The sequence below is a fragment of the Equus przewalskii genome, chromosome 4 (genome assembly GCF_037783145.1).
Source record: "Equus przewalskii isolate Varuska chromosome 4, EquPr2, whole genome shotgun sequence".
Taxonomy (NCBI): Eukaryota; Metazoa; Chordata; class Mammalia; order Perissodactyla; family Equidae; genus Equus; species Equus przewalskii.
In genome coordinates, this window is record NC_091834.1 from 96,170,125 (window position 1) to 96,197,511 (window position 27,387).

Consider the following 27,387-nt stretch of genomic DNA (forward strand, 5'->3'; position numbering starts at 1 on the left):
CATGCCATTCTCTTCTTGCCGTAGAGTCTCAGCTGAGAAGTCCGCTGATAGCCCAATGGGCTTCCCTTTATATGTCACTTGTGGCCTTTCTCTTGCTGCTTTTAGGATTCTCTCTTTGTCTTTAATTTTGGACATTTTAATTATAATATGTCTTGGTGTGGGCCTCTTTGGGCTTATCTTGCTTGGAGCTCTCTGTGCTTCCTGAACTTGGGTGTCTGTTTCCTTTTTCAGGTTAGGAAAATTTTCATCTATTATTTCTACAAATAAATTTTATGTCCCTTTGTCTTTCTCTTCTCCTTCTGGGACACCTATAATCTGAACATTAGCATGCTTGATATTGTCCCAGAGTTCCCCTACACTGTTCTCATTCTGTCTAATTCTTTTTTCTCTTTTCTATTCTACTTGGGTGATTTCCTCCAGTCTTTCATCTAACTCGCTGATCCATTCTTCTGCATCCTCTACTCTGCTATTGAGTCCCTCTAGTGAATTTCTCATTTTGAGTATTGTATTCTTCATTTCTGATTTTTTTTTTATATCTTCCAATTCTTTGTGGATGTGTTCACTGTGTTCATCCATTCTTCTCCCCATATCTGTGAGCATCCTCATGATATGTTTGAACTCTTTGTCGAGTAGGTTGCTTGTTTCTGTTTCATTTAGTTCTTTTTCTGGGGTTTTGTCCTGTTCCCTTGCTTGGAAAGTATTCTTTTGTCTCCTCATTATGCCTCTTTCTCTGTGCTTATTTCTATGTATTAGATGAGTCAGCTATGTCTCCTGATCTTGGAGAAGTGGTCTTATGTATGAGATGCCTTATGAGACCCAGCAGTGTGCTTCCCTCTCATCACCAGTCCATAAGAACCAGGAGTGACCCTTTTGTGAGCTACTTGTGTCCTTGTGCTGTGGCAGGGTTGTTCCCACTGCAGGTACCCAGGGAGTCTAGTCTTTCCTTCCCTGGCCAGCTGTTTGTAAATCTTGTTTGGGGAGCCTCAGCACTGGTGGCTACAAAGTCTGTCAGCACATTCCTATTGCAGTTTTCCTCTTAATTGGGTTGGTATCTAGTGTAGCTGGTTGCTAGGCTCAGGGGCTTACAGTATGATAGGCCTCAGGCTTACAAGGCTGTTGTCAGTTCTCTTAAGAGTGCAGCTGAGTGGGGCTGTCCCTTGGCATGGGGGAACTCAATTGTTTCAGGCTTTGGGAGGTGGGGCTGATCCTTTTTATGGCTATTTGTGAAGCACAGGTCTTCTGCCGCTGATAAGCCTCATCCCCCACAGGACCACATACACCATCAACACAGTCCTGGTCTGTGCACACTTCTCAACCCCCTGGAGCATACCCCAATGCCCCACTGCATAGGCCCCCATCTCTCCACCAATGACCCCCACAGTTCATCTGATCCTCACACAGGTCTTGCCCCACAGAGGCAGACACCCTTGCCTGCCTGTAGAGGATCAAGGCACCCAGTCAATGTAGGCTGAAAAGTAGCCTGAGGGCTTGCTGTTAGGTGGGGCCAGTCCCTATGGCAGGTTGCCTGTGCTGGCTGAACTGGATTAAATCTGTTCTCTAGTGGGCGTTGCAGACCCCTGGACTAACAGGCCAAAGGATGAACCTCAATGGCGCCCACCGGGGTCCGTGTCAGCATGCCTGGACCAGCTTAGAACAATGGCCCCCACCAATGTCTCAGTCTCCACAGAGGTCCCTCCTCTCACCAAGATGCCCCCAGAGCCCACCAGATGAGTCTTGTTTCACCAAAGGACTGTCAGCCTTCTCTCTCATGATTTTAGGTTGCTGCAATGAGTGAGTTTATGCATGGGCCCTTTAAGACCAAGGTCTTTTCGGCTTTTGGCCAATAGCTTTTCTGGGGGTATCCTTGCTGCAGTTAATAGCCAGCAAAGCCGGATAGTAAGACCACCGTCTCAGTTGGGCTGAGTCTGAAGTATGCTTATAGCAGTATTGCCCCTCCTCTGGAACTCACTCCTCTAGGGAGGGCTGTGTACCTTAGGGTGTCTCCCGCCTGGCCAGCTGAGAAGCTCCGTTGCTACCAAAGGTGGCTTTTTTCCTCTACAGCAGGAATTTCTGCCTCTTAGGCCTTCGTCAGGACTGTCCCTTGTTGTGGGGGTTCTTTTTATCCAGTTTTCAGTTTTCAATCCTGGGTAATTTTTCCAAAAATAGTTGTCACCTGGTTGTGTTTGTGGGAGGAGATGAGTTCAAACTCTGCTCACACTGCCATCTTGATGAGATCTCGAGAAACGTTTTTTTTTGTTTATGAAGTTAGGAGAGGCTGCTGTAAACATAGGGTCCATTGGGGGACACTGGGAGTTCAAAGTGTAGTGACTTTTCTTTGGCTAAGTTACAGCAATATCTCATTGGCTGAGCCCTTGCTGGCCTCCCAACTCCATCTTATTTATTTATTTGGTGAGGAAGATTGGCCCTGAGATAATATCCATTGCCAATCTTCCTCTTTTTGCTTGAGGAAGATTGTCCCTGTGCTAACATCTGTGCCAATCTTCCTCTATTTTTTATGTGAGATGCCACCACAGTATGGCTTGATGAGTGGTGTATGGATCCATGCCTAGGATCCAGACCTGTGAACCATGGGCTGCTGAAGCAGAGTGCACAAACTTAACCACTATGCCACCAGGCTGCCCCCCCAATTCAATTTTAAATGTGATTTCCATTTATGAATTTTCATATTTTCCCCTTTTGATCAAGATCTTTCTCTGAAAGCATCACTGATCAAGAGTCAGTTTTTTTCCAGATTCAGTGGTCTTTTGTCCCTCAGCCGGGAGAGAACTTTCCTGTGTGTCATGTCCCCCATCAGAGGGAAAGTGAACAGATTGGAAATGTGTTGAAGTCACATTTGAGTGACAAGGATGGGTAGGAGGGAGAGCTCTCAGGTATTTCCCAATTAAATCTCTGTATTTCTAAAAGACCTGGTCTGGACTTCTTGGAAAAGCTGTGTCATTGGAGGTAATCTGCTTCAGTTCTGAGAAATCATTTCCTTCAGGTTATCAGATGGCTTTGCATGGGCTTCCTTACTTGGGGATATTGATTAATTCTGGGGAGATGTTTTGAGGGACCTATTTGAATCTTGATGGGAGGTACACTGTGTATTTTGCCAATATCAGTTGGAATTTTGCCCGTAAGTAGGGTGGTAGTTGATTCACTAGGGGGAAATGATCAATGTCTTCAGAATCAGCTCTATTTCCTTCAGAAATGGAGCAAAATACAGGATGCTGAAGGGTCATTTAATTTACTTGGTTGGCTATTTTGATTGTTACTGTCAAATTCTAGAATTATTTCCTGCATTTGGGAAAGATACCAGCATGATATCTTTCTAAGAAGTCTCAACCTAATAAACGAATAGGGTCAGAGGAGCTAAGGAAAAAAGGGTGGGTATCTCGCAAAGGGCTTAAACAAAAGGGAATAGGTTCAGAAACAGACACCTTTTGAGGTTTATTATAAACCTTCACTATTAGAACTGTTGTAGTACTCCGAGGCAGGGGCTGCTTTATAAGATTGGGGTTGAACACCAAGTGTTGCCTCCAGTGGCAATAAGGATAGAGAAAGATTCATTCACAATCTGGAGAGTTGATTCTCTGAGCCGATTCAGAGGAAGGAATGGGAAGAGCCCCTGTAGTTCCTTGAAGCCACATCATTGGGAATTAGGAGGACATTGGAAAGGCTAGTTAGAGGATAGATGGCACGATGGCACCTGAAGAACTTAAGTTTGTAATAGTCTATTTTCCAAAGTCCTGATTCTTTGCAATAATAGCAGAAACTAGGAGGTTTTTGCTTTTGTATTTAGTATTGAAGGTTAAGAATTTTGGTGTTTTTTTTTTTTTTTTTTTTTTTTTTTTAGGTAACTCATCTAGGGTGAGAGTGAGTTGATTTGCCAAATTAACTAAATCTGGAGTGGATAGAGTTTCCCATTCCTCCCTGGTGCTTTTAACTAAAAGAGAAAGGTCCTGGTTCAGCTGGTTAATAAACACAGAGTTAAAACCTACCCAGGTGGATGTAACATCTGAAGCAAGACCAGAATTTTTTGAAAACAATCTGAAGGCAATTATAATAGTCATGAACAGGTTCCTCAGACTTTTGTGCATAAGCTTGAATTTTGTCCCAATCAATAGGCTTAGGAAAAACTACTGTAATTGTTTGGTGGCATTTTCCCACAGGTGGTTTAGCCTCTTGCCTAAAGTTAGGGGTTTGTTTTTCTAAATCCCTTTCAGGATTTTCCCATTGGGCAAGTTTCATCCAATGTGTGGCTTGACCCTCACTGTGGGGTGGACTAACTGATATAGGTCTGAAAACCCAGATTAGTATGTTTGTACAACTATATTAAATTCTTTAGTAAACCTACGGGGATGTTCAGTTACTTTAAAAAACTCTCTAACTATAGCTGGTAATGCAGCTAGGGAATATAAGAGATTTGAAGTTTGTTTGGATCCTCAGAAGACTTAATAGGTTCTGATTGATTTGGTGGAGGAGGGAGCAGGGAGAAGCTTAGGGGAAAATGGGAAGTTTGGTGAGAGAATTAGAATGGGGAAGCTGAGGGTATGGAGGAGGTGTAGGCAGTATAGAAGGGAAGGAAGAAGGTGGCGCTAGAGTCAGGACCTAAGCTCAAGGTAACTGATGCAGGTCCAGAGACAAAGGAGATGGGGGAGGGGAAAGAGAGGCTTGGGAAACCATTTTGTCTTTCTTTAATTGTTTGTATGCCTCAGTTCATCTTAAAATTTTATTTTACAGAGAGGAATTTTAGACTCCTTCCTAGTTTGGAAGCCCCAAAATGCCAACCCAAATAGGCGTTCCATTCAGTTTTGGCAATTTCAGAGCTATGGCAGTCCAATTTGGTTTTAATAAAATTAAGTTTCAGGAGTTCAAAAGTTCCCCATTGTGGCCATTGGTGTTCTAAATTACTTTTGGTTAGTTGGTTCATTTAGTCAGGAAGGTGCATGATTAGGGACCATGATTTTTAAACATAAAATCAGCCAAAGTCTCTGAATTGGGAAGTGCATCCTTAAACATTTAGATGACTGGGATCCTGTTTCTCAGAGATCTTAATCTAGAGCAAAAGAAAAATGTCTAAAGATGTGCAGGCCAAATACCAGCACAGCTCCAAAAGAGGAGCCTGGTTCTAAGAGGAATTAAACCACAGGCCAGCACAGGTCTGATAGCACCATTCCCATAGGAACAGTCTGGTTCTAAAAAAGTCAGGCCAAAGGTTGAAAAGCACAGTCCAGCAGGAACAGTCCTGTTCCAAAAGGAATCAGGCTAAAGACAAAGTGAGTAATTGCAAAAAGGACAAAACCCTTTAACAGAAAGGACAGGTTGTGAATAAAGGCTGAAGAGGTTGAAACTCAAGAAGAGTGGGGCTCGAGATCCAGGAGAAAACTTACCTTCAAACTTGTGAAAACTAATCAACAGAAACCTCCTTAAATTGGAGTCAGGAGGCCAGAATGGGGGACTCTCATGCCCAATGTCTATAGAAGAGCCCAATAGGAAAGAGAAAGACTTCCTCTTCCTGCCTAGCAACAGCTCAGTTGATGAGAGACACTCCCAATCCAGCCAATGACAATCTACTACACTTTGAACTCCCAGTCTCCTCCAATGGACTCTGTTTACAATAGTTCTCCCAACTTCTGTTCCTCTTTATAAGAGTTTCTCCTCCCCTTGTTGTGCTAGACTTGAATGTGGTCACCATGGTTGTAGACCCCAAATTTGCAGTTCTTTGCTGATCCTGAACAAATCCATTTTTTTTTTTTTTGCTGGAGAAATAGGTGGCTGTCTATTCGTTTAAGGTCAACATTTTGGTGGCTCTACCAGGGATTCAGAGAAGACTCTTGATGATTCCAAAGCTAGGGAGCAAACAAATGTGGTACCCACAAAAGAATCCATTGACCTTACTCCGTTTCTCTCTAACTCTGGGGTTTGAGGGTAAGTCTTTCTACTGGACTTTTCACCCTTTGTGCCTTTAAGGCTCTCTTGCCTTTATTCAGGATCTATTTTAAGGCTTCATCCTTTTCTGGTTAAGGCCTTGTTTTTTCTGCAATTATCAGTTGGCTCTTCAGCCTCACTCTTCTGAATCAGGCATTCATTGGAACTTGTTGCTCCGTCTTAGATCTGATGCCAAATCAGACAGTTTCATTGGAACTGTGCTATTCAGCCTTTGGCCCAAGTCCTTTGGATCAGGCTATTCTATTGGAACTGCGCTGTTTAACCTTTGGCCTAACTCCTTTGGAATGGTGCTGTTCTAGTGGAACTGTGGTTTCAGCCTTTTGCCTAACTCCTTCAACATTAGGCTGTTCCATTGGAACTGTGCTGTTTAGACTTCAGTCTGACTCCTTTAGAATTAGGCTGTTCTTTTAGAACTGTGCTGGTATTAAGGATAAGGTCATTTTTAAAGTTAAAGTAGGAAAGAAATAGTACAGTTAGAAATAAAGTATAAAGTTTAGTTATTTTCAGTCAACCCTGGAGCCTCTATTTTGTTAAAATTTCACTGCATCTGGCTCTGATAAAGACCAGGCAAATACGTTTATGCAAATAAAGACAGTGTGTCATTGAGCTGGGAGTGATTTGCATGGCAAAGGAGATCACAGGAATCCTGTTTTCAAATCCTGGGAGACTAGGGTTGTATGCTGGTAGCTACGATTTTGTATGAATCCATATTCCTGCATCTCTGGTCTCAGCAGGGTGGCTTGGTCACAGAGGCTGTTTTTCCCTGTGGATGTGTCCTAGCACTTCAGAGTAAGAACTGAGTCTGAGCAGAACTTCCCCGGAGGAGATGCCCTCCTCATCCATGTTGATCTTCATGGTCATCTTTTTCATGGAGACCTTGGCTACAATGTTGCAGAATGGCTTCATTGTTGCTGTACTGGGCAGGGAGTGGGTGAGATGCTGCACACTGCCTTCAGGTGACATGATGGTATCCTGCCTGGCTGCCTCCTTATTCTGCCTGCATGGGATGGCCCTCCTAAACAATCTCATTGACTCCTTTAACTTTTGTTCCAAAGTTTACTATTTCAACACTTCCTGGGGCTTTATCAACGCTCTTACTTTCTGGCTTACTGCCTAGCTTGCTGCCTTCTACTGTGTGAAGATCTCATCCTTCTTTCATCCTGTCTTCCTCTGGCTAAAGTGGAGGATTTCTCGGTCAGTGCCCAGGCTGCTGCTGGGCTCCATGATTATATCTATCGTGCCAGTCATTCCATTAGCCACTTGGAATAGCATTCTTGTGCAGCTGAGTGCCTCCCAGAGTTCCCATGGAAACGGCACCCTATGTGAAAGAATACAGACCATCTCTCTCTACTCTTTTTTGCCTACAGTGCTTATGTTGTTGATTCCCTTTCTCCTGTTCCTTGTGTCCACCCTCTTGCTCATATTCTCACTGTACAGGCACTTGGGGAAAATGAGGGACCACAGATCCGGCCCATGTGATCCCAGCACCCAGTCTCACACCATGGCCCCGAAGTCATTTACTGTCTTCCTTGTCTTCTACACATCATATTTCCTCTCCCTGATTATTGCTTTTATGAAAATCACAACACTGAAGAATCAGAGCCATGGGGCCTGGGAAGTGGTGACCTATGCAGGCATCTGTCTGCATTCTAGCATCCTGGTGCTAAGCAGCCCAAAGCTGAGAAAGGCCCTGAAGAGAATCCTTTGCAAGTCCCTGGACAAAAGATGGTTCATCACAAGTATCAATATCAATAATCAGTATCAATAGATAAGCCCTGAGTGGCAAAAATCTGCAAGGTTTGGGCCCTGTTCTTTCTTCATTTCCTCTTCTTTCCCACCCCTTCCCTGACCCATTAATTCTTTTTCCATTTGTCTCTGTTCCTGCATCCTTCCATTGCTCCCAGTCCCTAATCTGTGTCCCAAACTACCTTGACTAGGATGTTGTCCTCATTTCCTCACAGGCTCTCTCAGCCTTTGTGTAAGCAACTCTAATTATATCCTCTAGGCATCATTGTGGTCTTTAATCCCTTTACAGAGACTAGTAACAGTTGTCAGATTTCTCTGTAGTCAATCTCAAGTAATTTTTTTTTTAAGAGTAGCATGGATTGCCCCATACCATTCACTTTGTGACATCAACTGGTCTCCTTATTCTTGCTCTGCTCTCAGCTCAGCCTCTCTATTTCAGCCCAATAAAGCTTATTTCCACCTCCCTGCATGTTCCTCCCTCCAGCCTGTGGTCAATAGGCCTACCTGGGACTTCCTTTTGTCCTTTCTCGATCAATCATTGCCATTCCCTCCTTTTTTGCCCTGCTTAAGGAAGATTCCACCCATGGGACTTTTTCAGTTTGATCTCATGGAAGGCTGAGGGTCAGTATGAGTTTTGTGTCCCTATAGGTCTTGTCCATGATTTTGTGCATTTGTTACATCTTGAATTAAAAGGAATTGTCTAATGTTGAAATGCTTCTAGGTTTTGGCCAACAGAAGAAAGAGAAGGAGAACAGAGAAAATTTTCTATAGTTCTTAAATTTGATAAGTCTTCTCCTCCTGTCCACTGAGCCTGGAATGCACCCTGAAGGCCAATGCCTAGGATGGTAGTCTCCAAATTGGACTGTTTCCATCTCAGAGTATGGGCAAAATCATCCATTTGATGTATGAAGAAAGTGTGGCAACTTCAATTTCTATTTATTTTTATCACATGTTTTTAGTTCCTATTTGTTGGTGTATGTTTTATGATGCACATAATGTATTAGTAAGGTAGTACATGCTGTTAATTAAAGAAAATAATATGCATACATTGGGATGCATATTTATATATATTTTTTCCCAATGGAGTTCACCATAAAAGAGTATGGAGACCAAGAGACTAGAAGAGATTGGGGAAATCAGCAGACATGGTTAAAGGAGATTCATAGGTGAGAAAGAAATTTCCTCTACTTTTCTAGGCTTTTCTGGCAGGTCTAAGAATTAAATTCACATGAGACATAATAAGAGGGGAAAATTAAACAAATTTAATAACATATATATGTGGGAACATCCCAGGAAAACTGAGTAACTGACCAAAATGGCTGAGGCCACCACCTTACATACCCTTGTCAGCTAAAGACAAAGGAGCACGTTGAGGGTAGTGGTTTGGGATTTCCAAGAGGAAGAAGACTATTCACATGGAGATGGAAAAATAGATGTTTGGCAAACAGATCTTTGCTATGTCTTGCAAAGGCAATGAGACCTGGACAGGGCTTTGATCAAATGGGCCTTGCCAGATTCCTCCCTGTCTACCACAGCTAGTTCATATTATACTATAGTTATCTATGGTATTAGCTCTTTCTTGAAACATGCCTTCTCCCTTAAATTCTTAGGCAGTTGGGGGAGGCTCAACGTTTCTTCCTGAGTCTTTTGTTCTTAAATATAATCAAGCCAAAGAGACAGATTTTGGGGTAGCAAATTCTGTTCCCCTACAGTTTCATGTGTTTGTCAAATAGGAGTGAAAAAAGAAAACAAGAGAGAATAGAGGTCCATAGAATTTCCAAATAAACCCCTCCAATTATGGTAAGTAGTCCAACGATCATGAAAATTTCATCTTCCAATGCTTCTGAGTGTTTAATTTCAGATATCATGTTTTCAATTCCCAAGAACTCCTCTTTTAAAAATTTGAGTATTCCTTAACAACATTGTGTTACACTATATGGCTTTCTTATACTCTCGTAACTGTCTGAAATTATCAATGCTTTTGTTAATGAAAGGTTTCTTCTCCTTGCATTGTTGTTTGCTCCAAGTAGCTAATTTGTCTGTCTTTTGGTCTTATCTTCATCTTTTCTCAGATGTCCCAAACTCCCTGTTTGCTGATGTTGAGTAAGGGATGCAAAGGCTGATTGGAAACTCTGACCTCATGAATGGGTCTTGTTGATCACAAGCTTCACTGTAGAGGGATTGGCCTGGCCAATTATTTGAGGCATCTCTGATATTGGTGTCTTTAGATCTTCCTCTTGGAAAGTTTATATTCTTAGCAAAGACTATACTCATTTCCTGCTTGGAGGCTGAAGGCTTGCATGCTGGTGTCCCGGAACTGAAGTGAGGGAAAAAGATTTGTTCACCTAATTTTCCTGTTTTCAGTATACTCTTTCTGCCACAAATGTGGTTGAGATACACACAGCTTAGGGATCCTGTTTTGTTCTCTCCAGAGAATACACCTCCAGTTTTTCCTGGGGTGGGCAGGAGTGTCTGCCCAGTTACTCAAAAGGGAAGAAGTGATCTCAAAATCTGAATCTTAAACTGACTTATAACCAATTTTTACCTATTTTTCTCCAGAGGTACCAGGTATTGCAAATCCTGAGTAAAAGTCAGGTTAGTTCTTGATTTTCTTTCTGTTTGCGTAGGATTTAATTTTCTCAGATCTGCTATGTTTTGACCACTGTTTCATCTACTTTTCAGCTTCCGAAATGCTTTTGTTTTCTCTTTCTCTTTGTTATCGTGGATTGGAGCCTTGAAAATAATTTCTAAGACTTCCTTTACAGTAAATTTAGAAGACCTTTGAGAAAGGAATAAAGGAAGATGCATTGATTTAATCCTTTTCCCTCTTGATGACTTTTGATGTGGGAAAGCAGTTTCAATTTTGTTTTTTATGGTGGCGTCCTGTCTTTAACTGGAATCTTGTGCAGAAGCTCAGTCTATAAAGTAGATAGATAGATCTGCTCTTTTGAAGAGGGGATGAAGGACTGTGGTTCTACTTTCTCAGTTCTCCTTCTGTTCCTTCCCTACTATGAGAACCTCCTGGATGGCATGGTTTGTCATCCACTGATTTAGAAGCCGAACGTGATTTATCTCTCCAGTAGATGTTTTTAGACATTCAAGAAAGTTTATGGCTTTATGCAAGGAGCATTGATTTATTCCTTAAGAGATTAACTTTATTGTTTCCACTGCACAAATAGTGCAAGACAGAGAAAAGAACGGTTCTAAAGATTTTTGCATTGGGATACAATTGGACTATGCACCTCATGGCAGGCTAATGTTATAATCTTAAAAACAACTTTAAAATGCTATTTTTAAAATTTGATATGAAAGTGTGTAAATTTACCTGAATATTAAACAATATTTAACTATGCTTACACATTTTGATAATTGAGGATGCTGGAGACTCCAAATTTATTTTTAGATAGTTATAATTCTATTTTATACACTCTTACTATTAGATGCATTGCTTTATCCAAAATTATTTACCTGATTATATGAGTAAGATGCTATTTGTAGAGTTACAAAAGTATCTAGAGCTTATTCTGTGTGAAATCATTAGTAAATTTTTGCATGGTTTAACCTAATATATATGTGCAGTCTAGCTATTAAAAATTTATTTTATTCCTCCTCTACTTTTCCGTGGCAGAGACCATCAGTGACCTGATGAAACCATGGAAGAATGTGGAAGTATTCGTACACTTTAGGTCACTCAAAGGTCCGGGGGGGAAACGGACACTAAGATTTAGAGATTCTGCCAAATAAAATGTATGTCATCACATCTCTAACATGACTCAATGCACTTTTGAAGGTAATGAGAAAAAATAAAATAAAAAGAAACTAATGAACAGAAACCAAAAAATTCCTTTGCTACTGTAGAGAACCAAAATGAAGGAAGTTCTCGTAGGTCTCTTCAGAATCATCCACTTGGAGTCTGACCTTCTGCTGTTACTTGTTTGACACTAGCATCATTTCATGGAGGAATCAGACACCACCCTAAAAAATATATTGCCAATTGTGCTAGAGAAAGATTTATCAGCTTCATTCGCAGGCATGGGACACCTTTAGAAAAAAGAAACATGGTGGAACTCTTGTGAGAAACAGCTAGTATTTTGATTGCTGTTGCATGTGGAAGGACTCCGAAAACAGCTGACATCACTGTCCACCTATGGCCTCTTTTGGATGCAGACTATGAATGGGACATGAGACCTCTGTACGACATATCTATTGGAGCACTGAGAGACGGATGAGCATGTGCCTGAGGAGGGGTACTCTTTCAACCTCCTACAGAAGAGTACTGAAAGAGCAGAAAACATTGACTTTATAGACCTGTCAACCATAGAGAAGAAAATTCCTGAGAAAGAGTGTTGCTGGGGAACAGTCTTGTGATGCTGTGATGACTGTGTAAGTCACATCAAGGTCATCTATGGTACAAAAGAATATTCAGTTATGTGTGACTGCAACAGAGCATGTGTGCTACAGCCTCAACCAGCTTCTTGAAGACATCATGAAGCTGGCGTGTTGCCAAAAGATTTCAAGACTAGCCAGAATGTGAAATAGGCAGAGGCCATTCATTGCTGCCATCTTCAAGAAGGAGACAGGAAAACACTCAGAGAACTAAACCAAGTCACTGAAGCTGAGTTTCAAACCCTTGATCAGATTGCATTATCTGCTATTTGATAATCTTTTTAGAGAAATGAAGCAGCTCTTCAACCAAATGGCATATTATGAAGGCACCAAACCTCATTTTCTTGAGGTTTCCACAATAAATGTTTATATGTTTTGATTTCTCTAATGTTTCACATGCAGACTTTTCATTTGTGGAATCTTACGTGCCACCATGTAATGTGGGGGGCAAAGGTCATAAGGGAGGACTGTGATTCCAGGATCCTCGTCATCTGAAGAGCGGACTCTCTCTCCTGCTTCTCCACCTGCATCTCTGCTTTGTGTTACCCTCCTTCTTTCTCTTCCCTCTTTCTCCTTTTGCTTTTCTTTTTTTTCATGTTCATGGTCATCCTACCTTTTAAACCTGCCTTAGCTGAATCTTCATGGCTCCCTGAGCCTGTATTGGCTGATCTGAACTAGTATCACATTGTGTGGTTGTTGGTGGAGGCAAAATGCAACGTGTGAAATCATTTTATAAATGGAGAGATGTTCTAAAAAGTTGGTTGTTACCCTATAAAACATTGTTATAGGATCTGGCTCACCCTGCATACGGCAGTCCCTCCCTGTGTGTTTGTTGTGAGCTTTGTTCTGAGCTCCTCTTTTCATCCCACTGACTCTTGCTTCCTTGGCTCCTACTGTGAGGTCTGTTCTGGATCTGATCTCCCAGTTTCCTTTCTCTGTCTTTCCCTTCTCCTTATTGTGACTTCTCTACTCTTTTTCATCTCTTCAGAGCCTTCTTAGGAAAGGATTAATTTTGGTTTGCCATGCACATTGAAGCTAAGGTGTTAATCACTAACAGTTTTGATGTTAATATGTCAGCAAAATTCATATTTTAACTGGAGACTCCTTGAACTCCAATATGGAGACTGCCAGGGAAATTCTGAGGAGCATGAGAGGTCAGTGGAGGAGTTAATGAAGCCTGTTCTTAGTTCTTCCAAGACTTGTGCATATGAATGACGTTTTACTCCACCCATTCAGGAGGTGGGTCTCAAAATAGTATGCATTATATTATTTGAATAGAATATTAACCCAGGTCATGAAAGGTCAGGGAAAGTTTGTTGTTAAAGGTGGAAAGCAAGGAGAAGGGGATTTTATTTTATTTTATTTTTTTTAATGATTGACCCTGAGCTAACATCTATTGCCAATCTTATCTTTTTTTCATCTTCTCCCTAAAGCCTCCAGTAGATAGTTGTATAGTCTAGTTGTAGGTTCTTCTACTTCTGCTATGTGGGACACCACCTCAGCATGGCTTGATGAGTGGTGCTAGGTCCATGCCCAGGATCCAAACCTGTGAAACACTGGGCCGTGTGAACTTAACCACTCAGCTGTGGGCTGGCCCCTGGATATGGTCATTTTAAAGGGAAAGTAGTAAAGAAATAGTACAGTAAGAAATAAAGTGCAAAATACGGGCATTTCAATCACTCCTGGAGCCTCTATTTTGTTAAAATTTCACTGAATCTGGCTCTGAAAAGAACAGGCAAATAAAGGTAATGCAAATAGAGACAAAGTGTCATTGAGCTGGGAGTGATTTGCATGGCAACGGAGATCACAGGAATCCTGTTTTCAAATCCTAGGAGATTAGGGTTCTATGCTGGTAGCTAGGCTTTTGCATGAATCCATATTTCCTGCATCTCTGATCTCAAAAGGGTGGCTTGGCCACAGAGGCTGTTTTTCCTTGTGGATGTGTCTCAGAACTTCAAAGTAGGAACTGATTCTCAGCAGAACTTCCCTGGAGAAGATGCCCTCTTCACTCATGTTGATCTTCATGGCCACTTTTTCCCTGGAGACGTTGATTGCAATGTTGCAGAATGGCTTCATTGTTGCTGTACTGGGCAGGGAGTGGGTACAAGGCTGCACACCCCCCTCGGGGGATGTGATTGTGGCCTGCCTGGCTGCGTCCCGGTTCTGCCTGCATGGGCTGGCCCTCCTGAACAGCTTCCTGGGCTTCTTTAAGTTTTCTTCCAAAATTTACTATTTCAGCATCCCCTGGGACTTTATCAACACTCTCAATTTCTGGCTGACTGCCTGGCTTGCTGTCTTCTACTGTGTGAAGATCTCAACCTTCTCTCATCCCACCTTCCTCTGGCTGAAGTGGAGGATTTCTCGGTCAGTGCCCAGGCTTCTGCTGGGCTCCCTGATCATATCTGGTGTGACAGTCATCTCATCAGCTACTGGGAATAGCATCGCTGTGCTGAGGAGTACCTCCCAGAGTTCCCCTGGAAACCACACTTTGGCTGATAGAATAAGCCCCTTCTTTCGGCACTTTTTTCTGAGTCAAGAGCTACTTGTGTTGTTGCTTCCTTTTCTCCTGTTCCTGGTGTCCACCCTCTTGCTCATGTTCTCACTGCACCAGCACCTGCAGCAGATGAGGGCCCACAGACCCAGCCCACATGATCCCAGCACCCAGGTTCACATCACGGCCCTGAAGTCACTTTCCTTCTTCTTTGTGTTCTACACATCATATTTCCTGTCCCTGATTATTGTTTCTATGCAAATCACAGCCCTGCAGCATCAGTGGCACTGGGCCTGGGAAGTGGTGACCTATGCAGGCATTTGTCTGCATTCCAGCATCCTGGTGCTAAGCAGCCCCAAGCTGAGAAAGGCCCTGAAGACAATCTTTGGAAAGCCCTTGACAAAAGATGCTTCATCTCAAGTTATCAGTATCAATAACCAGTATCAATGGACAAGCCCATGAGTGGCAAGAATGCACCAGGTTTGGGTGCTGACCTTATCTCTTTTAATGTCCTTCCTTTCCCACTCCTTCCATGCCCCATTATTCTTTTTCTATCCATCTCTGCACCTACCCTTCATTGCACTGCTCCTAGTGCCTAATCTGGGCTCTAAACTACCTTGACTAAGATGGCGGCCTCATTTCCTCACAGGCCCCTATCACCCTCTATATGAGTGACTCTAATTATATTCTCTAAGCACCACTGTGGTCTGTACTCCCTTTACAGAGACTGGTAATGGTTGTCAGTTTCTTCTGTGGTCAACCTCAAGTGTTAGTTTTTAATGGTAGCATAGATTGCCCCACACCATCCACTTTGTGACATCAACTGGCTCCTCATTCTCACTCTGCTTTCAGCTCAGTCTCTCTACTTCAGCCCAATAGAGCTTATTTCCATCTCCCTGCATGTTCCTCCCTCCAGCCTGTGGTTAATAGGCCTACCTGGAACTTGGTTTTTTCCTTTCTTTGCCAATCTTTGTCATTCCCTGCTTTTCTGCCCTGCTTAAGGTCAAATCCACTCATGGGACTTTTTCAGTTTGATCTCATGTAAGGCTGAGAGTTGGTATGAGTTTTGTGTCCCTATAGGTCTTGTCCATGATATTGTGCATTTGTTACATCTTGAATTAAAAGGAATTGTCTAATGTTGAAATGCTTCTAAGGTTTGGGCCAACAGAAGAAAGAGAAGGAGAACAGAGAAAACTTTCTATAGTTCTTAAATTTGATAAGTCTTCTCCTCCTGTCCACTGAGCCTGGATTGCACCCTGAAGGCCAATGCTTAGGATGGTAATCTCCAAATTGGACTGTTTCCATTCCAGAGTGTGGGCAAAATGATCCATTTGATATATGAAGAAAGTGTGGCAACTTCAATTTCCATTTATTTTTATCATATCTTTTTAGTTCCTATTTATTGGTGTATGTTTTATGATGCACATAATGTATTAGTAAGGTAGTACATGCTGTTAATTAAAGAAAATAACATGCATACATTGGGGTGCATATTTATAATTTTTTTTTTTATGATGGGGTTCACCATAAAAGAGTATGGAGACCAAGAGACTAGAAGAGATTGGGGAAAGCAGCAGACATGGTTAAAGGAGATTTGTAGGCGAGAAAGAAATTTCCTCTACTCTTCCAGCTGGTCTGAGAATTCAATTAAGACATAATAAGAGGAGAAAATTAAACAAATTTAGCAACATATATATGCGGGAAAATCCCAGGAAAACTGAGTAACTGACCAAAATGGCTGAGGCCACCACCTTACATACCCTTGTCAGCTAAAGACAAAGGAGCAGGTTGGGGGTAGTGGTTTGGGATTTCCAAGAGGGGGAAGGCTATTCACATGGAGATGGAAAAATAGATGTTTGGTAAACAAATATTTCCTATGTCTTGCAGAGACAATGAGACCTGGACAGGGCTTTGATCAAATGGGCCTTGCCAGATTCCTCCCTGTCTACCACAGCTAGTTCATATTATGCTATAGTTATCTATGGTATTAGCTCTTTCCTGAAACATGCCTTCTCCCTTAAATTCTTAGGCAGTTGGGGCAGGCTCAACGTTTCTTCCTGAGTCTTTTGTTCTTAAATATAATCAAGCCAAAGAGACAGATTTTGGGGTAGCAAATTCTGTTCCCCTACAGTTTCATATGTTTGACCATGTCAAAATCAGTGTAAAAATAACAGGAGAGAATAGAGGTTGTATAGAATTTTCATATAAACACCTGCATTTATTGTAAGTAGTGCAACAGTCATGGGAAGCTGAAGCCCCAAAGCATTACGTTACAATGCTAGCAGGAGCTTGGGCAATGGCAAAAGGAAAGAGAGAGAGAGGAGCAGAGATGAGCTAACAGGGTGAGAAGTTTTTCACTCTGAAGAAGATGATTAAAGCTCTAAATGAGATGACTCCGAAAGCCCTTGTAATTTCTTGTGTGATAAGTGTGCTGGGAGAATCTTTTGCTCTAATATATGGTCTTTGACCCCAGTTCCTGACACAAGAACTTATAAGACTCTTGGAATGTCTGGTGATGGGAATGATTTTTTGTATGCTAATGAGATGACTGGTGGTTGGGGGTTCTAGCTTCAGGATAGTGAGTGGTTTACCAGAAAGAGTAGGCATGAAGAGAAGGTGCGTATTTCAGCCCAACCACCAACCTCTGAAGAGAGGTCAGGGACTGGAGACTGAGTTAGTCATGAGTGGCCTGTGATTTCATCAATAATATCTACATAATGGAGCCTCCATATAAATGCTAAACAAGGGGTTCAGAGAGCTTTTGAGTTGGTGACACATCCACATGGTGGGAGGGTGGGACACCCCAATTCCACAGAGACAGAAGCTCCTGTGATCAGAACTCTTCCAGAGCTCACCCTATGAAACTCCTGATCTGGTTGTTCATCTGAATCCTTCATAATATACTAGCAAATGTAAGTAAATTGTTTTCCTGAGTTCTGTGAACCCTTTAGCCAATTATTAAATCTAAGGAGGGAGTGTGGGAACAGTCAATATATAGCTAGTGAGTCAGGAGTACAGGTGGCAACCTGAGACTTGCCACTGCCATCTGAAGTGGGGGCAGTCTTGTGGGACTGAGCCCTTAACCTATGAATCTGGACTGACTTCGAGTAGTGAGGGTCAGAATTGAATTGTAGGACCCCCAGTTGTTGACTAGAGAGTTGGAGAACTGCGCAGTGTGAGAAAACTCCACATACATTTGGTGTCAGAAGTGTTGTGAGTAGAGAAACAAGTTTTCTCATAATGAAAATGTAAATGCTATTCATGATGGAACCATGTATTAAACCATAACATTTTCTTTCCTGCACAAATTGTTGTTTTCTGTTGCATTAATAAGTGTCTTGTTTTGTTTGGTATTGTTCTCAAACTCTTCATCAATGGTCTAAGTCTTTCTCAGCAATTTTGGAGTCATCAGGTATTCTAAGATTTTATCTGCGTGAGAAAGTCCTTCCTGGAGCCTCTTGTCCTGCTACAATCTGGACTTGTCCCCATGCTCAGTGTCCCACCATTCACCCTGAGATCGGCTTTTACAATGGTCCTGGCGATCCTTTGCCTTTCTTTCATTGTGGATCTGCATTGTCTGTACCCTGTGTCTTCCTTTATCATGATACAGTCTATAGCTCTGGAGGTATAGTTCCTAGAGAAAGAGTACATAGAAAGTAAACTTTTTTGTGCTTGCCTTTTCTGGAAAGTCTTAATTTTGTCCTTGCCCTTGAATATCCAGATAGAGAATTCTATGTTAGAGATAGTGCTTTCATTGCCTTCTGGCTTCCAAAATTATCTTTAAAAAGTCTGAGACCACTTTAATTTTTAATATTTTGAATTTGGTATCCTCGCCTCCCGCTTCCCTCTCTAGAGGCTTGTAGGATCATCTCTTTATGCTCAGTAATCTAAAATTTTATGATAGTGGGTCAGGTATTTGGAGGGCCCTTTTAATATGAAAACCCTTTTCCTTTAGTTCTGGGAATTTTTCTCCATATTTTGTTAATAATTATCTGCCCTCCATTTATTATTATTATTTTTATTTTTAGAATCTCTATTACTAGGATATTGCATACCTGGGATTGGCATTCTCTTGTTTTTCACCCACTGTTTTTTTCTCTACTTTCTGAGACATTTCATAAATTTCACCCTCCAACTCTTCTGCTGAGTGTTTAATTTCAGATGCCATGTTTTTAATTCCCAAGAACTTCTCTTTTAAAAATTTAAGTATTCTTTAACAAAATCCTGTTATTTTGTATGGCTTTGTTATATTCTCTTAACTGTCTGAGAATATTGATGCTTTTTTTTAATGAAAAGTTTCCTCTCCTTGCAATGTTTTTTCCTCCAAGTAGCTATTTTTTTCTGTGTTTTGGTCTTATCTTCATCTTTCCTCAGATGTCCCAAACTCCCTGTTGTCTGCTCTTGTTGAGTAAGGGACAGAGAGGCTTACTGAAAACTCTGAACTCGTGAATAGAGCTTGTTGAACACAGGCTTCACTGTAGAGGGATTGGCTGTGTCAATTATTTGAGGCATCTCAAATATCGGCATATTTAGATCTTCTTCTTGGAATGTTCCGATTCTTGGAAAAAACTATACTCCTCCCCTGCCTAGAGGGTGAAGGCCTGGGTGCCAGTGTTCTGGAAGCAAAGTGAGGGAAAATCATTTGTTCACTCAATTTTCCTATTTTCAGTATACTTTTCCTGCCTCAAATGTAGTTGACACACAACTCAGCTTAGGAATCCTGTTTTATCCTCTCCAGAGAATACACCTCCAGTTTTTCCTAGAGTGAGCAGGAGTGTTTGCCCATTTATGCAAAGGGGAGAAGTGCTCTCAAAATCTGAATCTTAAACTGACTTATAACTAATTTTTACCTATTTTTTTCCAGGAGTACCTGGTATTGCAAATTCTGAGTAAAAGTCAGGTTAGTTCTTGACTTGCCTTCTGTTTGTATAGGATTCAGTTTTCTCAGATCTGCTATGTTTTGACCACTCTTTCATCTACTTTCCAGTTTCCAAAATGTTTTTTTGTTTTCTCCTTCTCCTTGTTATTGTGGATTGGAGCCTTGAAAATTATTTCTAAAAATTCCTTTACAGTCAACTTAGAAGACTTTTGGGAAGGGAGCAAAGAAGATGCATTGATTCAATCCTTTTCTGTCTTGATGACTTTTGGTCCAGGACATCAGTTTCAAATTTTTTTGTGTGGTTTAGTCCTATATTATCCAGATGCTCAGTCTATAAAGTAGGTAAACAGATCTGCTCTTTTCAAGAAAGGGTGAAGGCCTGTGGTTCTACGTTCTCAGTGCTCCTTTTGCTCCTTCCCTACTATGAGAACCTCCTGGAAGGCATGGTTTGTCAACCACTGATTTAGAAGCTGAATATGATTTATCTCTCCAGTAGATGTTAGACATTCAAGTGAAGTTTACAGCATTATGGAAGGAGCCTTGATTTATTCCTTAAGAGATTAATTTTATTGCTTCCAATTGTGCAAACAGTGCAAGACAGAGAAAAGAATGGTTCTAAAGATTTTTGCATTGGGATACAATTGGACTATGCACTTCATGCCCGGCTAAGCTTATAATCTTAAACGTAACTTTAAAATGATATTTTTAAATTTGATATGAAAATGTGTAAATTTACCTGAATATTAAACATTATTTAACTGTGCTTACACATTTTGATAATTGAGAATGCTGGAGACTCCAAATTTATTTTCAGATGGTTAAAATTCTATTTTATACTCTGTTGCTAGTAGATCCATTGTTTTATCCAAAATTATTTACCTGATTATATGAGTAAGAAGAGGTTTGTAGCATGAGAAAAATATTTAGCACTTATTTGTGTGTGAAATCATTATTAAATTTTTGCATGATTTAACCTAATATATCTGTGCAGATTAAAAACATTGTTATTTCCTTCCTCCTCCACCTTTCTGTGGCACAGACCATCAGTGACCTGATGAAACCATGGAAGAATGTGAAGTCATTCACACACTGTAGGTCACTCAAAAATCCAGGGGGAAATGGACACCAAGGTTTAGAGATTCTGCCAAATTAAATGTATGCTATCACATCTCTAAGATGACCCAATGCATTTTTGAAGGTAATAAGAAAACATAAAATAAAAAGAAACTAATGAAGTGAAACCAAAAAATTCCTTTGCTACTGTAGAGAACCAAAATGAAGGAAGTACAAGTGGGTTTCTTCAGAATCGTCCACTTGGAGTCTGACCTTCTGCTATTACTTGTTTGACACTAGCATCACTTAGAAGAATTAGGTATCACTCTAAAAAATATATTGACAACTGTGCTATAGAAAAGGACTTGCCAGGAAAGGGACACATTTAGAGAAAAGAAACATGGCAGAACTCTTGTGTGAAACAGCTAATATTTTGATTGCTGTTGCTTATAGAAGGACTGAAAACAGCTGACATCACTGTCCAACTGTGGCCTCTTTGGAGGCAGTTATGAATGGGACATGAGACCTCTGTAAGACATATCTATTGGGGAATTGAGAGATGGATGAACAGGTGCCTGAGGAGGGGTACTCTTTCAACGTCTTATAGAAGAGTACTGAAAGAGGAGAAAATATTGACTTTTTAGAGCTGTCAACTGTAGAGAAGGAAAAGTCCTGAGAAAGACCGTTTCTGGAGAAGTGTATGCTGTGATGACCGTGGGTGTCACATGAAGGTTGCCTGTGAGCACACAGGGATACTCAGTTACATGTGACTGCAACAGAGCGTGTGTGCTGTGGCCTCAACCAGCTTCTTGAAGACATGGTGAAGCTGGCCTCATGCCAAAGGATTTAGAGAAGAGCCAAAATGTTGTATAACACTCATTGCTGCTGTCTTCAAGAAGGAGACAGAGGAGAACATGCAAAGAACTAAACCAAGTCACTGGAGCTGAGTTGCAAACAATTGATCAGATTGAATTCTTTCCTCTTTGATAATCTTGTTAGAGAAATGATCAGCTCTTCAACCAAATGCCATATCTGAGAGGAGTTGAACCTTGTTTTCCTGAGGTTTCCGCTATAAATCTTCATCTGTCTTTATTTCTCTTTGATGTTTCACAAATAGACCTGTCACTTGTGGAATCTTGATTATGACCATGTAATGTGGGTGGTGAAGCCATGATTTGTAAGAGTCCATGAGGGAGGACCCTGACTCCAGGATCCTAGCTATCTGAAGAGGAAACTCCCTCCTCTGCTTCTCCACATATATCTCTGCTTCGCTTTATCTTCCTTCTCTCTCTTCTCTTTTTCTCCCTTTGCTTTTCTTTTTTTCTTTTTCATGGTCATTCCTACCTTTTAAACTTGCCTTAACTGAATCTTGACGGCTCCCAGAGCCTGAGTGGCTGATCTGAACTAGTATCACATTGTGTGGTTGTGGGTGGAGGCAAAATGCAACGTGTGAAATCACTTTATAAATGGAGTGGTGTTCTAATGGGTTGGTTGTTACTCTATTAAGCATTGATATAGGATGTAGTTTATCCTGTACACAGCAGTTCCTCCCTGTGGGCTTGTGCTGAGCTTTGTTCTGAGCTCCTCTTTTCATCCCACTGACTCTTGCTTCCTCGGCTCCTACTGTGAGGTCTGTTCTGGATCTGATCTCCCAGTTTCCTTTCTCTCTTTTTCCCTTCTTCTCATTACTGCCTCTCTACTCTTTCGCATTTCTTCAAAGCCTTCTTAGGAAAGGACTAATTTTGGTTTGCCACGCACATTGAAGCTAAGGTGTTAATCACTAACAGTTTTGATGTTAACATGTCAGCGAAATTCACATTTTAACTGGAGACTCCTTGAACTCCGATATGGAGACTGCCTGGGAAATTTTGAGGAGCATGAGAGGCCACTGGAGGAGTTAATGAAGCCTGTCCCTAGTTCTTCCAAGACTCGTGCAGATGAATGACATTTTACTCCGCCCATTCAGGAGGTGGGTCTCAATATAAGGTGTACAGGATATTGAATAAAATATTAACCCGGGTCATGAAGGGTCAGGGAAGGTTTGTGGCAAGAGTTGGAAAACAAGGATAAGGGCATTTTAGAGGGAAAGTAGTAAAGAAATAGTACAGTAAGAAATAAAGTGCAAAATATGGGTATTTCAATCACTCCTGGAGCCTCTATTTTGTTAAAATTTCACTGAATCTGGCTCTGATAAAGAACAGGCAAATACAGGTAATGCAAATAGAGACAGGGTGTCACTGAGCCGGGAGTGATTTGCATGGCAAGTGAGATCACAGGAATCCTGTTTTCAAATCCTAGGAGATTACAGTTGTATGATGGTAGCTAGGCTTTTGCATGTACCATATTTCCTGCCTTTCTGGTCTCAACAGAGTGGCTTGGCCACAGAGGCTGTTTTTCCCTGTGGATGTGTCCTCGTACTTCAGAGTAGGAGCCAAGTCTGAGCAGAACGTCCCTGGAGAAGATGCCCTTCTCACCCATGTTGATCTTCGTGGTCATCTTTTTCCTGGAGACCTTGGCTGCGATGTTGCAGAATGGCTTCATGGTTGCTGTGCTGGGCAGGGAGTGGGTGAGATGCCGCACACTGCCTGCATGTGACATGATTGTGGCCTGTCTAGCTGCCTCTAGGTTCTGCCTGCATGGGATGGCCCTCCTAAACAACCTCATTGACTCCTTTAACTTTTGTTCCAAAGTTTACTATTTCAACATCCTCTGGAACTTTATCAACATTCTCACTTACTGGCTTACTGCCTGGCTTGCTGTCTTCTACTGTGTGAAGATCTCATCCTTCTCTCATCCCATCTTCTTCTGGCTGAAGTGGAGGATTTCTCGGTCAGTGCCCAGGCTGCTGCTGGGCTCCCTGATCATCTCTGTTGTGACAGTCATTCCAGCAGCAGCTAGCAATGTAATTCTTATACAGATGATTGCCTCGCAGAGTTCCCATGGAAACCACACTCTGGCTGATAGAGCACAGACCTTCCATAGGTACTTTTCTCTGTCTAATTTAGTGCTTGTATTGTTGATTCCCTTCCTGCTGTTCCTGGTATCCACTCTTTTGCTCATATTCTCACTGCACCAGCACTTGGGACAGATGAGGGCCCGCAGACCCGGCTCATGTGATCCCAGCACCCAGGCTCACATCATGGCCTTGAAGTCACTTACCTTCTTTCTTGTGTCCTACGCATCGTATTTCCTCTCCCTGATTATTGCGTTTATGAAAATCACAGCCCTGCGGCGTCAGTGGCACTGGGCCTGGGAAGTGGTGACCTATGCAGGCATCTGTCTGCACTCCAGCATCCTGGTGCTAAGCAGCCCTAAGCTGAGAAATACCCTGAAGACAAAGCTTTGGAAAGCCCTGGACAAAAGGTGATTCATTTCAACTTATCAGTATCAATAACCAGTATCAATGGACCAGCCTATGAGTGGCAAGAATACACCAGGTTTGGGTGCTGTCCTTCTTTCTTTTTATTTCTTTCCCTCTTTCCCACTCCTTCCCTTCCCCATCAATTATTTTTCCATCCCTCTGTGCTCCTACCATCCCCACCACTGCTCCTAGTATGTAGTCGAGTTCAAAACCACTTCAGTTTCATATGGTGGCCTCATTTCCTCACAGGGCTCTCTCCCTCTGTACATGAGCAACCTTAGTAATATTCTCCAAGCATCATTGTTGTCTGTACTCCCTTTACAGAAACGTGTAATGGTTGTCAGTTTTCTCTGTAGTGAATCCGAAGTGTTTTTTTTTTTAATGGTAGCATAGATTGCCCCACACCATCCTCTTTGTGACATCAACCAGTCTCCTCATCCTTGCTCTCAGCTCAGTCTCTCTACTTCAGCCTGGTAAAGGTTTTTCCATTTCCCCTCATGTTCCTCCCTCCAGCCCATGGTGTTTTGCCCACCTGCAGTTTCCTTCTTTCCTTTCATCGCCAATCTTTGCCATTCCAATCTTTCCACCTTGCTTAAGACTGATTCCACCTGGGGAGCTTTTTCAGTTTGATCCCATGGAAGGCTGAGGGCGGATTTGAATTTTTGCCACTATATGTCCTGTCCATGATTTCGTGTGTTTACTCCATGTTTAATTAAAAGGAATTGTCTGATGTTTAAATGCTTCTGGGTTTGGCCAACAGAAGATAAAGAAGGAAAACAAAGGAAATTCTCTACAGTTCTTAATTTTGATAATGCTACTCTTCCTGTTTTCTCAGCCAGCAATGGACCCTGGATGCCAGTGCCTAGAATGATATTCTCCAAACTGAGGTGTTTGTGTACCAGAGTGTGTGTGAAGTAATTCTTTGGATCTGGGAAGAAAAATGTTGCAACTTAAATTTCCATTTATTTTTATCTCATTCTTTTAATTCCTATTTTTTGATGTGTGTTTATAATATACATAATGTAGTAAAGTAGTATATGCACATAATTAAAATAAATAAATATACATATGGTGGAATGCATGTTCATAATTTTTTTTACCTCTTGGAATTCACCATAAAAAAGTACGGAGACAAAAAGAGTAAAAGAGATTGGGAATAGCACCAGACATGGTATAGAGATTCATATGTTTGAGCTAGTCAAAATTGCACTAATAAATAACAGGACAGAATGAGGTTACAAAATTTTCAAATAAATGACTACATTTATGGTAAGTTATCCAACAATCTTGGGGAGGTGAGTCCCCCCAAAATTGCATTACAGTGTTGGCTGGAGGCTGAGCTATAGCAAGAGGAGAGAGAGAGAGAGAGGAGCAGAGAGAAATGAAGAAGGTCAAGAGTGTTTCCTTGGAAGAAGATGATTAAAGCTTTAAAGGAGGAGATCCCCAAATTGCTGAAGAGGAGCATAAGGGATTTCTCAGAGAGTAGAGAGAAGGTGAGACTGGATAGAGGAAACTGTGCTACTATCAAGAAGAGTCTTTCTTTGTTCTTTTCTTTTCTTTATTTTGCTGCCACATGAGTGAGCTGATGACTTCTTAAAGGGAGGGCAATAAGAAATTGTGGAGAGTGAGTCTTGAGGCTTAAGTCCCAAGAAGGTTGGGTAGATTCAGCAAAGGCAGGAGCATCAGGGGTGTCATCTGGAAGACTTGCCTTTCCCTTGTACAGAGTTCCAGAACTTTACTGAATGTCTTGAGTGGGGAGGGTGGTGGTGGGACTCTCATGTTCTGCAATATTTCCATAGCTGTTTGAGTTATGCCAGATCTAATGGGCTTATCTCAAAATTCCTCAATTGGTTGATGTTCTCAACCTCCCTTTCCTAGACTTTAGCTCATAAAAGAGCCCAGAAATGTTGGGTGGCTGCATCTTGACCAAAGATACAACCCAGTATCGGATCCTGCCTTTCAAGACTTTCTGTGATCTCTCCCCATCCTACCTTTTCAGCTTGACGTGCCACCATTTCCATTTGTGAATCTTCTGTTGTAGCCAAACTTATCTAATCATTCCCTAAACATAATCACAGTTCCACCTCCTTTACTGATTTCATGTCTCCTTTCTTCTAACATGCAAGACAGCATCTTTGCTGTCCCACAATGGAGGGGATGCTGCTGCTGCTACTGAACTCTTCTGAGAATCCTTGGACTGGGAATAGGATGACATATAACATTTAAAACCACAGCCTGAGATTCCTGCATTTTTATACCTCTGAGAGAGATACTGAATTGAGTGTTTCCCATATGGAGAACCTACTCAGGATTCCTACCTCTACCACCCTCTTGATAACACATATAAAGGCTAGCTGTGAAAACTTTAAATTCCCAGACTTGGCTTCCATCTAAGAAGATAAATCCAAATATGGGAAACAAAAATGCAACAAATGAAAAGCACAAACAATCAAAGAGTCACCATAAAACATATTGCATATTTAAGTACTATGATTATTCACCCTTTTGGATTAACTTAATCTGCACATAGAACATTCCCAGTAAATGTTTGTAATTTATGATTAGTGTGTGAAAGCACTTTGAAGGCAAATAGTTCATTGTTGTAGGCCCAGTGCCGTTCACAGGGTCGTTATGACATATAGGAGATGCTTAATAAGTGGTTGTTCAGTGAATTGAGTGTTAAAAGCACATCTTCCCCACTGTATGAGTCATCAAAGATGCAGAAGGTAGGTGGGAAAAGACATGAGTTTTCCATGTTAGGAGGTTTGTGACTGGCCAGACTCCAGAGCTATGAGCCCAAAGTTTGCCCTATTGCTCCAGGTTCCAGTAGGAAACAGGAAAATGTCAGCCAGAGGAGCAAGGGCAGGGAAGAAAGCAGCTGGGAACTCTATTCCCTGGAAATCTGCATCTTCCCAGAAAGGCAGAGTGAAAGTGTTATCTTAGTTCACTTCCTTTCTTCTCCTCATGAATGCAGTATTCACTACAGCTGGACCTCTGTGTTGGGAGAACAGTTCTGCCTGAACCTTTATTCCAGGTGGACTGGGGACTGGAAAGAGATGCTGAGTGTTCTGCATTCTATTCTCTCTTTGTGGGGTTCTATGCATGGAACTGGTAGGCTATGGTGCTGGCCAGGAGGTCAGTATAATATAAAATCTTCCCTCACTTTCATGTTACTTGATCATGAGCCTTCAATATTGCCATATATGACCCAGAAAAATTTCTGCTTGCCTATTTCCCTGTGACACATTAACCTGCTTACACTCATCTGGGCAAATAAGCACTCACCTGATTGCTGGGTTTTTTTTTTGACTCTTCGAACATAATTTCTATGGAAAATGTGGCCTTTGCTTACTCCACCTTCCTCTGGTTAAAGTAGATGGTCCAATATTTGGTGCCCTGGACCTCTGATGCATCCCTGGCATTCTCTTGAATTCTCCCTGGACTGTTTGCCACTCCACAGGATGGGTAGAATGGAAGGTGGTCATTAAAATAACAGTCATCATAATCATCATAATTATT

General features: G+C 41.6%; 3 protein-coding genes across 3 annotated transcripts in view; all 3 read left to right on the forward strand.

Moving 5' to 3' along the window:
- The window catches only part of LOC103562814 (taste receptor type 2 member 143-like), a 57,419-nt gene extending 44,947 nt beyond the window's left edge, over positions 1-12,472 (forward strand). The window contains exon 4 of the transcript XR_011539295.1: positions 11,327-12,472. The gene's annotated coding sequence lies outside the window, so the exon portion shown is untranslated. The remainder of the gene's footprint in view (positions 1-11,326) is intronic.
- Positions 12,473-14,080: 1,608 nt separating this feature from the next.
- Positions 14,081-15,037, forward strand: LOC103566236 (taste receptor type 2 member 134-like). The gene has a single exon (XM_008542564.1). It carries the CDS (start codon positions 14,081-14,083, stop codon positions 15,035-15,037), a length of 957 nt encoding a protein of 318 aa, XP_008540786.1.
- Positions 15,038-22,878: 7,841 nt separating this feature from the next.
- On the forward strand, positions 22,879-24,110 carry LOC103566235 (taste receptor type 2 member 143-like). Its single transcript, XM_008542563.2, has one exon. It carries the CDS (start codon positions 22,969-22,971, stop codon positions 23,872-23,874), a length of 906 nt encoding a protein of 301 aa, XP_008540785.2. The 5' UTR covers positions 22,879-22,968; the 3' UTR covers positions 23,875-24,110.
- The last annotated feature ends 3,277 nt before the right edge of the window (positions 24,111-27,387 follow it).

Coding starts and splice junctions, on each gene's coding strand:
- LOC103566236 (XM_008542564.1), top strand. CDS start 14,081: ATGCCCTCTTCACTCATGTTGATCTTCATGGCCACTTTTTCCCTGGAG.
- LOC103566235 (XM_008542563.2), top strand. CDS start 22,969: ATGCCCTTCTCACCCATGTTGATCTTCGTGGTCATCTTTTTCCTGGAG.